The 13442-nt window shown below is 42.2% G+C and overlaps 1 protein-coding gene across 2 annotated transcripts in view; it reads left to right on the top strand.

Moving 5' to 3' along the window:
• LOC137666110 (maltase-glucoamylase-like) overlaps nucleotides 1-13442 on the top strand; it is a 62720-nt gene that overhangs the window by 28054 nt on the left and 21224 nt on the right. For both annotated transcript variants that reach the window (XM_068405749.1, XM_068405748.1), the window contains exons 22-30: nucleotides 1199-1248; nucleotides 2150-2320; nucleotides 3429-3578; nucleotides 6256-6468; nucleotides 7753-7907; nucleotides 10131-10299; nucleotides 12535-12631; nucleotides 12748-12860; nucleotides 13008-13133. In XM_068405749.1, coding sequence (XP_068261850.1) covers nucleotides 1199-1248; nucleotides 2150-2320; nucleotides 3429-3578; nucleotides 6256-6468; nucleotides 7753-7907; nucleotides 10131-10299; nucleotides 12535-12631; nucleotides 12748-12860; nucleotides 13008-13133 — 1244 coding nt within the window. The remainder of the gene's footprint in view (nucleotides 1-1198; nucleotides 1249-2149; nucleotides 2321-3428; nucleotides 3579-6255; nucleotides 6469-7752; nucleotides 7908-10130; nucleotides 10300-12534; nucleotides 12632-12747; nucleotides 12861-13007; nucleotides 13134-13442) is intronic.

Here is a 13442-nt window from a genome sequence, read left to right as displayed (position 1 = left end):
AGAGGTGATTCCAGATCCTTACCACCAAAAATACTATGATTTCTTATTTTAATCTTGAGGTGAAGGTATTTTTTGAAAATGAATAACGTTGAATTCCCTAAGGTGCTTCTCAGTCTTCAGTTAAGCACTAAGTTTTCATTAGATTAAAAGAACTTTGGATACTTGAGTCATTCAGGTGGTTTTGAAGCCTTTGTCCTTCGATAGATATTTTCCAGAAGAGACAAAAAGCAAATTTAACATTTATTCTGAAATTATTTTTGGAAGACATTTTATAAAACAGTCAAGCTTGTATTAAAGGTGGATTATTTTTTATTATTATTACTATATTATCACTACATCGTTACTATATTATTACATGATGATGATGATTATTACTTTTATTTGACAGATTTTCTTGCTTTATTTGCAACCAACTGTAATATTAAGAGCAAAGGGCTTTGTTTTGTGGCCTGTTGATGGAATTTCAGGTGGACCTGATCTTCTCCAATCCATATCCCATTATTTCCGCAGACTGGTTTGACTGGGAAACTTACTGGGGTTTTCCAAAAAATGGGAAAAATATTTTAGCTCTACTGAAATAAAATGTAGGTTAGAAACTAGAAGTTCCTTAACCTTAGAGAGCAGATCGAGTCGAATTAAAATTGACTAAAATAAATTAAAATTACTAAAATTACTAAAAATTACTAAAATACACCAAAAGTATATACTAAAAGTTGGCGTTAATATATATTGATTTAATTGGAGTTTATAGTCCGTCATTTTAGAGAAAAATAATTGGAAAAAATAGTGAATTACGACAGGCAGTGAGGAAAGGCTGTCGAAAGACACAAGAAACACTTCTCTAAGGCCAGGAATAATATAAAAAAATAAATTTACATAATGAAAGGGGCAAAAATGGGCCGGTTTGGTGGCTTTCTGGCGCTCCCGGCAGCATAGAACATCACTACTCAATAGGTAACTCCCAAACTTGAAGAAGACTATGAAAAAAATCAGGTTTTTGGGAAAATGTAGAAATATTGACACCCTGGGTCAATTTGACAAAGGATTTGAATTGGCAGAATTAAATATCAACACTCATTTTTCCCTCTTCAGAAAATAATGAGGATTTCATAAATTTTTGCAGCTTGTCCTACAGCTGCTCAGTAGCTTTTGAAGGTAACTGTAATGATAATAATAATTAGCATTTTTTTTATTTTAGGTACCATTAACAGCAAATCCTACATTTCCTACGACTTTAAAGTTTCCAATGTAAGTATATATTTTAAAGGAACGAATTTTTCATTTCCATTTTAATTTAAAAAAATTAAATTAAATTTAAAGAAATTAAATTTTAACCAACAATACTTTCTATGGATATTCCTTTTTTCCCCTCCTTATTTTCCTAAAAACATTCACTAAAAAATGAAGCATTTGACAAAGTCTAAGAGGTGCCATTGTCACTTGACCGAGATGGAAATCCGGTATTTGTCTTTTCTTCCGCTAATTATTTTTAATATCTGAAGATTTCCCATTTCCTGCTACTTTATAGACCAACAACAACAAAAATTTATGAAGTTTATAAGAGTTCATAGAGCAGAAAAACTGTAACGCATCAGTGTCAGGATGAGAAAGGAGATGAATGGATTGTTTGCAAGTCTCAAAAATTTGAAAAATTGACAAATATCCTGGTATATTGGGAAAAAAAAATAGTTGAATGTCTACAATGACTGAGAGGAAGAGTGAGGCCAGAAAATGTTGTAATCCAGAGCATCTACACCACAATTTCAATGGTAGTAAGACAGTTTTTTGTTGGTGCATGTGATAGCCATGGCGTGGTTCGAGAGGTTGGACCCATCTAATATTATTAAATCATTATTTATAATATTTATTATTTATAATTATTATGTATATTTATTATTTATATTTATTATTTATATTTATTATTTATAATTATTATTTATAATTATTATTAAACAGAGCCTGGCTTTTCGATGTCAAGAAAAGTGAGTGCATTATATGCATACATATATTATGCATATAATAGATAAACATATATAATATACATAATGTTACATATGTATAACAGAAAAAAAATTGTTGCTTGTCAATTTAGATCAGTTTTGATCAATCAGTTTTGGCGATTCAATGCAATTATTTCATTATTTCTCAGAACGTTCTACAAATGAATGTCACCACCAACAACTACGTCGATCCCAACAATCTGTTTTTTGAAGAAATCAAAATATTGGGATTGCTCCAGGAACCAGTATCGGTGACCGTGATGCAGAATGACGATGTACAAAGTTCTTCGCATAATATCACCTACAATCCTGTGGATAAGGTAAATAATAGTAGGGAAACTGGGATGAAAAATCTTTGGAGTTGTAAAGTTTGTGTTTATGTATTGAAAAGGAGAGTTTGGTACTATGGGAAATGCCGCAGTGCGTGCAGTATATTTTACTAAAAAGTGCGATTGTGTTAATTTCCGTAATAATAACATTAGTAAGTTAATAATAATGTTAATTACTAAATATTTTAACATTACAGAATCACAAAATCCCAGAATCAATCAGGTTGGAAGAGACCTCTGGGATTATCGAGTCCAACCATTGCCCTGACACCACCATGGCAACTAGACCAGGGCACTAAGTGCCATGTCCAGTCTTGTCTTAAACCCCTCCAGAGATGGGGACTCCACCACCTCCCTGGGCAGCCCCTTCCAATGGCTAACGACCCTTGCTGAGAAGAAATGCTTCCTCATGTCCAACCTGACCCTCCCCTGGCAAAGCTTGAGGCTGTGTCCTCTTGTCCTATCACTGGTTGCCTGGGAGAAGAGGCCGACTATCCACTACACCCTCCCTTCAGGTAGTTGTAGAGTGCACTAAGGTCACCTCTGAGCCTCCTCTTCTCCACGCTAAACACCCCCAGCTCCCTCAGCCGTTCCTCGCAGGTCAGACCCTCCAGACCCTTCACCACCTTGGTTGCCCTCCTCTGGACTCGCTCCAACACCTCAACATTCTTGAAGTGCGGGGCCCAGAACTGGACATCAATAATGTTAAAATGGAGCGGAACTCCGTTTGCCCTCAGACACGTGACACAAATTTTGGTTTTGAATTTATTTTTACATTGAATTTGTAAGGGGAGGAACAGCTTTAGGATTTTCATTGATGTTGTAGGAGGGTAAAGAATACTTACATTTTTTAACCTCTTAAATTTTAATTTCAAAAGGCTAAAGAGACGTGGACTTATCTTCACCCCCAGCAGGCTCCCACGGGACTTGCGGGATCAGATCTTTTTCTGATCTTCTGTGCAGGAATTTCAAATGTGTGAATTTGTAAAACTAAGTTTTGTGTGAGTTGCTGCGTGGGGCAGTTTCTTGTTTTTAAGGATCTGAAAAAACATCGACGGGAGGTAGAATTTAATAACGGTTTATTGTTTCATATTTCTAGGTTGCTCTCATACGCGGACTCCGGCTGGAACTGGGAAAATCGTACTCGTTAAGCTGGACTCTAGGAACCAGCGTCAATGAAAAATATGATTGTCATCCTGGTCCGAATGCGTCCAAGGAGAAATGTGAACAGCTCGGCTGCGTCTGGACCGTAAGCAAAATTTGTGAAAACCAAATAGTGAAAAAGCACATTAAGAACCATAACTTTATTTTTGTATTATTTTTACACCAAAAAAACCCCAGTCTTATTTGTCCTTCTGCCTGAAGACATAAAAAAATAAGTGGTTTATTGAAACTAGCATCATTTTCAACAAATTCTAGTCAAAGAATGTGAAAAACAGAGGAAAAACTTGTATTTTTTGAAAGATGGTAACAAATAGGGTTATAAAAAGTAGAATAGACTTGAGATCACCATCTTCATCTGCCACTGCAGTTGGGACCTGCAAGGCGGCTTTTTTTTTTTTGAGGGGAGTAGGGTTTGCTTTATCTTTTTTTGCTTTATCTTACACTTGTATGCATTGAAAAATAACCACGTTTATGTAAATAATGAATGAATGAATGAATGAATAAATAAAATCAATCTAATTCCTCTGGAATCAAGAATAAGACGAAATCCTTGAACCTCAGGGAAGCTTTCGTCCTTCAGTGAACTTTGGTTGTGTCCCTGTCTATCAGATAATCCCAAATCATAATTCTCGATATTGAAGATTTTTTATTTGATAGTTTTTATATTTAGATATCACATGTCTGTAAATATATGCCAGCATTTTACCCTGATGGGAACGCTCTTTTCATTCCTCCTTCAAATGACATTAATCCATCGTCCCCAAAAATCTTCATTTTAAAACTTGGACATGTCTTCTCAGGATGAAGCCCTGGTGGTCGCTCCTGAAGCAACCACAGGCTGAAACAGTGAACAAACTTCCCTGAATTTATGTGATTAGATATATTTTTATAATTTAAGATATTTGATATGAAGTGGCTCTTCATGTGGAAGCACATTGTGGTCAGGTCATGAGCTGGATGTATTTTAAAGCCTTTCTTAAGTCAAAAGAGGCTTTGAATTTGGTGACAGAAGATGAAAAAGTCTTCACTAGGAATAAAGAGGTGAGCAGGCGTAGTTTCATTTTTACTAATAGGAAAAATCATAATTATTCAGCTGTGGAAAGTTAATGCATTAGGTAACACCAGCATATCTAACTTCAGAATAATTTGGGTGTTTATATGCAATTACAGAAGAAACGGAAAGTTACCTTGACCTTGCCAGCAGGAGATATTTGGTAGATAAGACAATTCCCAATGAGTATTTTAAAGATAATTTGTATGAGTAAAGAAATGTAAAAGCTGATGGAGAGCTCTCATCTGACATCGCTAATGAATTTTTGAGCATGTCCTCTTGAAGGTATCCAGAATGGCCAGAGACCATAGAGACTTAAAGGTTTTTTGTTTTTTTTTTTTTTTTGTGGAATTGAGGTGAAGGTCACATATAGAGTATTAAATCATCATCACTTTGTAATGATACAGCCAGGACTGAACAGCCTTGAGCTAATTAATTATATGGTGGATTGTGAACTGGCTGAAGGAAAGAAGCCAGAGAGTGGTGGTCAATGGGACAGAGTCCAGTTGCAGGCCTGTGTCTAGCGGAGTCCCTCAAGGGTCGGTACTGGGACCAGTTCTATTCAATATATTCATTAATGACTTGGATGAGGGAATAGAGTGCACTGTCAGCAAGTTCGCTGATGACACCAAACTGGGAGGAGTGGCTGACACACCAGAAGGCTGCGCAGCCATTCAGAGAGACCTGGACAGGCTGGAGAGTTGGGCAGGGAGAAATTTAATGAAATATAACAAGGGCAAGTGTAGAGTCCTGCATCTGGGCAAGAACAACCCCATATATGAGTACAAGTTGGGGACAGACCTGTTGGAGAGCAGCGTAGGGGAAAGGGACCTGGGGGTCCTAGTGGACAGCAGGATGACCATGAGCCAGCAGTGTGCCCTTGTGGCCAAGAAGGCCAATGGCATCCTGGGGTGTATTAGAAGGGGTGGGGTTAGGAGGTCAAGAGAGGTTCTCCTCCCCCTCTACTCTGCCCTGGTGAGGCCGCATCTGGAATATTGTGTCCAGTTCTGGGCCCCTCAGTTCAAGAAGGACAGGGAACTGCTAGAGAGAGTCCAGCGCAGAGCCACGAAGATGATTAAGGGGGTGGAACATCTCCCTTCTGAGGAGAGGCTGAGGGAGCTGGGTCTCTTTAGCTTGGAGGAGACTGAGGGGTGACCTCATTAATGTTTATAAATATGTAAAGGGCAAGTGTCATGAGGATGGAGCCAGGCTCTTCTCAGTGACATCCATTGACAGGACAAGGGGCAACGGGTGCAAGCTGGAACACAGGAGGTTCCACTTAAATATGAGAAAAAACTTCTTTACGGTGAGGGTGACTGAACACTGGCACAGGCTGCCCAGAGAGGTTGTGGAGTCTCCTTCTCTGGAGACATTCAAAACCCGCCTGGACGCATTCCTGTGTGATATGGTCTAGGTAATCCTGTTCCAGGGGATTGGACGAGATGACCTTTCGAGGTCCCTTCCAATCCCTGACATTCTGTGATTCTGTGATTCTGTGAAAATCGTGTAGAGATCAGTGGGTTCAGCACCGCTTCTTTGTTGTTTAACAACAGCGTGAAGTTTTGGACAAAATTCTACACTAACCAGTATTTTACTATCTAGTAAATATTTTACTATCTGGTAAAAGCAAGAGTTTTGCAATTCTTGCTACTAAATAAATTAAAAAAAAGTCAGCAATCAAATAATTCCTTCATCATGTTTCCACCTGCAGGAAGATACCTCCAGTTCCAGTGTTCCCTTCTGCTATTACAGCAGCGTTGACAATGCTTATTCCGTCGCTGACATAAAATACACGTCGTCAGGCATGGTGGCCAACCTCACCTTCAACAAGAGCAACCTCAAAGCCTACGAGAAATCAACGGTGCCCATCAGCACCCTTCGCCTGGAAGTGAAATATCACACCAACCACATGCTGCAATTTAAGGTGATGGGGAATTTGTCTGAGTTTGTATTTTTCCACTGGTCAAACCAGGGTTATTTCTGGCGATAACGTTTCTAGTCGGTTTTGTGTTATATGGATGATGCTTTGTCATCCAAATAAGTTTCTCCTTTTAACCAAACAGCTCTTATTGCTCTTAGTCTTGAATGAACTACTGATGAGCAGTGTGCCCAGGTGGCCAAGAAGGCCAAGGGCATCCTGGCCTCTCTTAGGAATAGTGTAGCCAGCCGGTCTGGGGAAGTGATCGTCCCTCTGTACTGGGCACTGGTGAGGCCGCACCTTGAATCCTATGTCCAGTTCTGGACCCCGCACTTCAAGATGGATGTTGAGGTGTTGGAGTGAGTGCAGAGGAGGGCAACCAAGATGGTGAAGGGTCTGGAGGGTCTGACCTACGAGGAACGTCTGAGGGAGCTGGGGGTGTTTAGCCTGGAGAAGAGGAGGCTCAGAGGTGACCTTAGTGCAGTCTAAAACTACCTGAAGGAAGGTTGTAGCACGGTGGGAGTCGGCCTCTTCTCCCAGGCAACTAGTGATAGGACAAGAGGACACAGCCTGAAGCTTTGCCAGGGGAGGTTCAGGTTGGACATCGGGAAGCATTTCTTCTCATCAAGGGTCATTAGGCATTGGAAGGGGCTGCCCAGGAAGGTGGTGGAGTCCCCATCTCTGGAGGGGTTTAAGAAAAGACTGGACATGGCACTTAGTGCCCTGGTCTAGTTGCCATGGTGGTGTCAGGGCAATGGTTGGACTCGATGATCCCAGAGGGCTCTTCCAACCTGGTTGATTCTGGCATTCTGTGACTCTGTGACTTCTATGATACAGAAAAATCTGAAGAAAAATCTCTCAAAGCTGGTTAAAATTTCACCTAAAAAGGTGAAATTCATTTACCATACGTGAGAATACACTTAAATAAATACATTTACATAATTAAAGGAGTCATTCCTGGACCAGAATAAAACCTGAGCGTTTGTAAATTCCCAAACCAAATATTTTGAAGGGATTTGAAACAGAAAACATATTGCAAGGAAGTGCTTATGTCAGCAAATTTACTGAAGCATTTTAAGTAATTCAGATTTCTCATCGTTGCTGGTAAGAAACAACTGAGCAATTCTCTGTCCCTGACTCAGAGTCTTCCACTCTGCAGATTAATTTCTATCAGCCAATAGGAAAACAAAAAAGTGCTTTCACTATTTTTACCTGGAATTGTTGAAAATGTAACTTGCTAATTTATGCATATACCACGTACGCTGAAATGAATTAATTCTCCGTGCGTAGATTTATGATTATGCAAATGAACGATACGAGGTGCCAGTACCGCTAAATCTCCCCGAGTCCCCAGAGAGCACAGTCGAGAACCGACTTTATGATGTGACTGTTCAGAGCAAACCATTTGGCATCCAGGTTCGACGCAGAAGCACAGGGACAGTGATGTAAGCCAGGCTCGTTTAATTTCATTTTCTCATTTCATTTTCAGAATTAAATGTTCTCATTTACTATTCTCATTTACTATTCTCATTTTTTACTATTCTCATTTGCTATTTTCATTTAAAATTTTCTCCTTTAATTTTCTCCTTTAATTTTTAGATTTCATTTTGCTAAATTATTTCATTTCATTTTGTTAATTTCATTTTTTTCTATTTATAAATTTAATTTAATTTCATTATTTCTTCACCTCCCCTTCTCTTTCTTCTCTTCACCTGTTTCCTCTTCCTTTTTTTTCCTGCCAAAACATTTTATTGCCCAGCCTGTTCTAAATGCCATGAGACAAGTTTTTGTGTCCATCCCATAAAACGACCCCATCTTGTCAAATACTAAACTCTGCTCCAGTGACAGTCACTTGACCTTTGTGTAAGTGTGAAAATACAAACCCAGAGGAAAGTTGGAAAACGTGACCTGAACAAGACCATATTTTTTCCCCAAATTGGCTGAGGTGTTCCCCTGCCACCTCATACTTGATACTGTCTGAAAGTCCTCTGCATCATCTGCAGCATCCTCCTAGACAAACTGGCTGCCCAGGGCTTGGCTGGGGGGACTCTTCGATGGGTTAAAAACTGGCCCAGAGAGTGGTGGGGAACGGGTCAAAGGCCAACTGGCAGCCGGTCACTAGTGGTGTCCCCCAGGGCTCAGTTCTGGGGCTGGTGCTGTTCAATATCTTTATAGATGATCTAGACGTAGGGATTGAGTGCACCCTCAGTAAATGTGCAGATGACCCCAAGCTGGGTGGGAGTGTCGACGTGCTGGAGGGTAGGAAGGCCCTACAGAGGGATCTGGACAGGTTGGATCGATGGGCCGAGACCAACGGCGTGAGGTTCAACAAGAACAAGGGCCGGGTCTTACACTTGGGCCACACCAACCCCCTGCAGCGCTACGGGCTGGGGGAAGAGTGGTTAGAAAGAGCCCTGGGGGTGCTGATCGACAGCTGGCTGAACGTGAGCCAGCAGTGTGCCCAGGTAGCCAAGAAGGCCAAGGGCATCCTGGCCTCTATGAGGACTAGTGTAGCCAGCCGGTCTGGGGAAGTGATCGTCCCTCTGTACTGGGCACTGGTGAGGCCGCACCTTGAATCCTGTGTCCAGTTCTGGGCCCCGCACTTCAAGAAAGATGTTGAGGTGTTGGAGTGAGTGCAGAGGAGGGCGACCAAGGTGGTGAAGGGTCTGGAGGGTCTGACCTGCGAGGAACGGCTGAGGGAGCTGGGGGTGTTTAGCCTGGAGAAGAGGAGGCTCAGAGGTGACCTTATTGCTGTCTGCAACTACCTGAAGGGAGGTTATAGCGTAGTGGGAGATGGCCTCTTCTCCCGGGCAACTAGTGATAGGACAAGAGGACACAACCTCAAGCTTCGCCAGGGGAGGTTCAGGTTGGACATCAGGAAGAATTTCTTTTCAGAAAGGGTCATTAGGCATTGGAAGGGGCTGCCCAGGGAGGTGGTGGAGTCACCATGTCTGGAGGAGTTTAAGACAAGACTGGACATGGCACTTAGTGCCATGGTCTAGTTGCCATGGTGGTGTCAGGGCCATGGTTGGACTTGATGATCCCAGAGGTCTCTTCCAACCTCATTGATTCTGTGACCTTCAAGTACCAAGCTCGACATTTCCAAACACCAGCTTTTGTGCAACTCCCAAGTATCTTGGAGGCAACAACAATTTTCTACACTTTCTAATACTCCCCTTAGCATTGTTTTGTGCGGCTGTTTGTTTTTTCCCTCACTCTTTTTTGATTTAATTTTTTTTGCCATTCTTTAACCAAAATTTAATTGCAAGTTGAGTTCCTTTTTACCAATCGGAGTAAATTACTCATTCCATAATTCAGCCTCCCATGTCTCCAGCAGTCATTGCAAGAACGCTAACAGATTTCAACTCATTTTCTAACAGAAAAAAAGCTCATTTACATCTAAGGTTTCAACATAACCTGCACAAAAAAAATCCAATAAACTCTAAAAAAACCCCCACATTAAACTCTAAAAAAAAAAATACATTAAGCTCTAAAAAAAAGTCCTAATGTTGTTTAAGTTTTCTTGATAACCATAATGGCTGTATTTCTACTTTAGTGAATAATGAGATTTTTAGAGAGGAAGAGTTGGCCTTCAAAGGGTGACCACCAGCTGTGCCTGGTGCTGAAATTGTTCTATTGTCATTTTGTTCCATTTTCCTCTGTTCCAGCTGGGATTCTCAGCTACCAACTTTCACCTTCAGTGACATGTTCATTCAAATTTCTACCCGTTTGGCATCCCAATATTTGTACGGATTTGGCGAAACCGAACACACGATGTTTCGACGTGACCTGAACTGGCACACCTGGGGGATGTTCTCCAGGGACCAGCCTCCTGGAGTAAGTTGGGGGGGGGGGGGCGGGAATCCCCATTTTTGCTTTCTTTTCTGGAATTTCTGCTTTTTTGCTTTGTATCAACTGGTGTTGGAGCGAGTCCAGAGGAGGGCGACCAAGGTGGTGAAGGTCTGGAGGGTCTGACCTGCGAGGAACGGCTGAGGGAGCTGGGGGTGTTGAGCCTGGAGAAGAGGAGGCTCAGAGGTGACCTTAGTGCAGTCTACAACTACCTGAAGGGAGGTTGTAGCGGGGTGGGAGTCAGCCTCTTCTCCCAGGCAACCAGCGCTAGGACAAGAGGACACAGCCTGAAGCTTGGCCAGGGGAGGGTCAGGTTGGACATTAGGAAACATTTCTTCTCAGCAAGGGTCATTAGACACTGGAAGCGGCTGCCCAGGGAGATGGCGGAGTCACCATCTCTGGAGGTGTTTAAGAAAAGACTGGACATGGCACTTAGTGCCCTGGTCTAGTTGCCATGGTGGTGTCAGGGCAATGGTTGGACTTGAGGATCCCAGAGGGCTCTTCCAACCTGGTTGATTCTGTGATTCTGTGATCCTGTGGTGTGGATTAGTTACGCAGAGAGCCAATCCTGCACCTGGGCTGGGGCAACCCCTGGTATCAATAGAGGCTGGGGGATGACGGGATTGAGAGCAGCCCTGCGGAGAAGGACTTGAGGGTACTGGTGGATGAAAGGCTGGACGTGAGCCGGCAATGTGCGCTGGCAGCCCAGAAAGCCAACCGTGTCCTGGGCTGCATCCCCAGCAGTGTGGCCAGCAGGTCAGGGAGGGGATTCTGCCCCTCCACTCGGTGAGGACCCCACCTGGAGTAAAGCTTCCAGTTCTGGAGTACTTGGCACAGGAAAGACATGGACCTGTTGGAGCGGGTCCAGAGGAGGCCACAAAAATGCTCCAAGGGCTGGAACAGCTCTGCTGAGAGGAAAGGCTGAAAGAGTTGGGGTAGCTCAGCCTGGAGAAGGGAAGGCTCCAGGGAGACCTTCTTGGAGCCTTTCAATACTTCCAAGGGGGCTTATAAGAAAGATGGAGACAGAGTTTTAATAGGACAAGAGGTGATGGTTTTAAACTAAAAGAGGAGAGATTTAGACTAGATGTAAGGAAGAAATTTTTTGTAATGAGGGTGGAGAAACACTGGCCCAGGTTGCTCAGAGAGGCGGTAGATGCCCCATCCCTGGTAAAATCCCAGGTGAGGTTGGATGGGGCTCTGAGCAACCTGATCTAGTTGAAGATATCCTTGCTCATTGCAGGGGGTTTGGAGTAGATGGCCTTCAAAGGTCCTTTCCAAGTTCAAACCATTCTGTGAGCCTACGATTGGAAGTGTTCAAGGTCAAGTTGGGTGGAGCTTGGAGCAACCTGATCTGGTTGAAGATGTCCCTGCTGATGGCAGGGGCGTTGGACCTCTGATGGACCTTTAAAGGTCCCTTCCAACCCAAAGTAGTCTATGATTGGAAGGGGTCAAGGTCAAGTTGGGTGGGGCTTGGAGCAACCTGATCTGGTTGAAGACATCCCTGCTCATTGCAGGGGGGTTGGACTAGGTGACCTTTAAAGGTCCCTTCCAACCCAGACTCTTCTGTGATTCTTTGACCTGTCCTCCTGGGTCAGACTTTGGCAAAGTCCTACAACTTTGGGACTGAATTAGTGCCCTGGTCTAGTTGACACGGTGGTGTCAGGGCAATGGTTGGACTCGATGAGCCCAGAGGGCTCTTCCAACTTCGTTGATTCTGGGATTCTGTGATTAGGGCTTACAGGGTCAAATGAAAAAAAAATTAATGTTTAATAACAGAAAAGACTGGCAATTTGCATGGGATTAATCATGGAACAGTGGTGCCTTATAGCTGTAATTTGAAAATTCGAAACATTTTGAGTAAATGAAAAGTAAGAGAAAGTCACCAGCTTGTCTTGATGACAAAGGCCACCTGGAAAGCACAGGAAGTTTTCTCCTAGGGAAGTGATTTCCTATTAGCACTTTTAAAACTTACAAATACATTTTCTTCCCTCCCTACCTCAAATTTTGAAGCTGAAGATGGTTGCTTCTGGTCAACATCTCCTGTTGCGTGTTCAACACGCAAGAGTCTTCGCGTCGTGCTCAACCATTGAGCTTCGTGCTTAGCCAATGAACCATTGATCATTTATTAACCTTGTTATTTATAATGGATAATTTATTGGTAGATGCAATTAACTGAATGCTAACAATGTCTTTCCAATAGAAAATACTTTATTTCTTTTGCAGTACAAGTTGAACTCGTATGGTGTCCAGCCGTTCTACATGGGTCTTGAAGAAGACGGCAACGCCCATGGAGTTCTCCTGCTTAACAGCAATGCAATGGGTAAAATAAAATAAAATTAAATTAAATTTAAAAAATTACATTTTTCTCAACGTGTTTTACTTCCGTTCTTGCCTTACCCAGGCATTTGTTGCCTTCTTGCCCTGCCTGTTTTTCAGATGTGACCTTCCAGCCCACACCTGCTCTGACGTATCGCACGACTGGGGGAATTCTGGACTTTTACATGGTTTTGGGCCCAACGCCAGAACTCGTCGTGCAGGAATACACCGCGGTAGGATCCTCCTGTTGCAAATTCAAAGTGTTTTGGGGTTTTATTTTGTTTGTTTGCTTTTTTATTGTTTTTTTCTTAATTTTTTTGTTTTGTTTTGTTCTGTTTTCACCTCTTTGCAATAAGTATTCTTCTGGTTTTCATTTTTAGCTGGTGGGGCGACCAGTCATGCCACCGTACTGGGCACTGGGCTTCCAGTTATGCCGCTATGGATATGCAAATGACACCGAGATCGCCAAGCTGGTGGAAGACATGAAAGCCGCCAGGATACCCTATGTACGTCGGGTGTCGTTAAAGCTTGCGGTGGCGCTTGAACTTGTGGCTTCCAGGTGTTGTCTAATTAAAAACAGTAGAAGAAATGCTGTGATTAATGCCATAGTTCAAGTTTTCCATGCAGTTTACAGGGAAATAAAATAATGCACTTTCATTTGCATTATACGTCTCCCTGTGCTAAGAAAACTACTTACTGGCGTGCATTGTTTTCGGAACAGTTGATTTAGATTTAGATTTTTAAATTTTTAATTTAGATTTAGATTTTTTTTTAATCTAAACTTTTAAAAGTTTAGATTTAGCTTTAAATCTAAC

Source organism: Nyctibius grandis, chromosome 8 (assembly GCF_013368605.1).
Source record: "Nyctibius grandis isolate bNycGra1 chromosome 8, bNycGra1.pri, whole genome shotgun sequence".
NCBI classification, from domain to species: Eukaryota; Metazoa; Chordata; class Aves; order Nyctibiiformes; family Nyctibiidae; genus Nyctibius; species Nyctibius grandis.
Note: the sequence above shows the minus strand (reverse complement) of the source record. Positions and strands in the feature narration are given on the sequence as shown.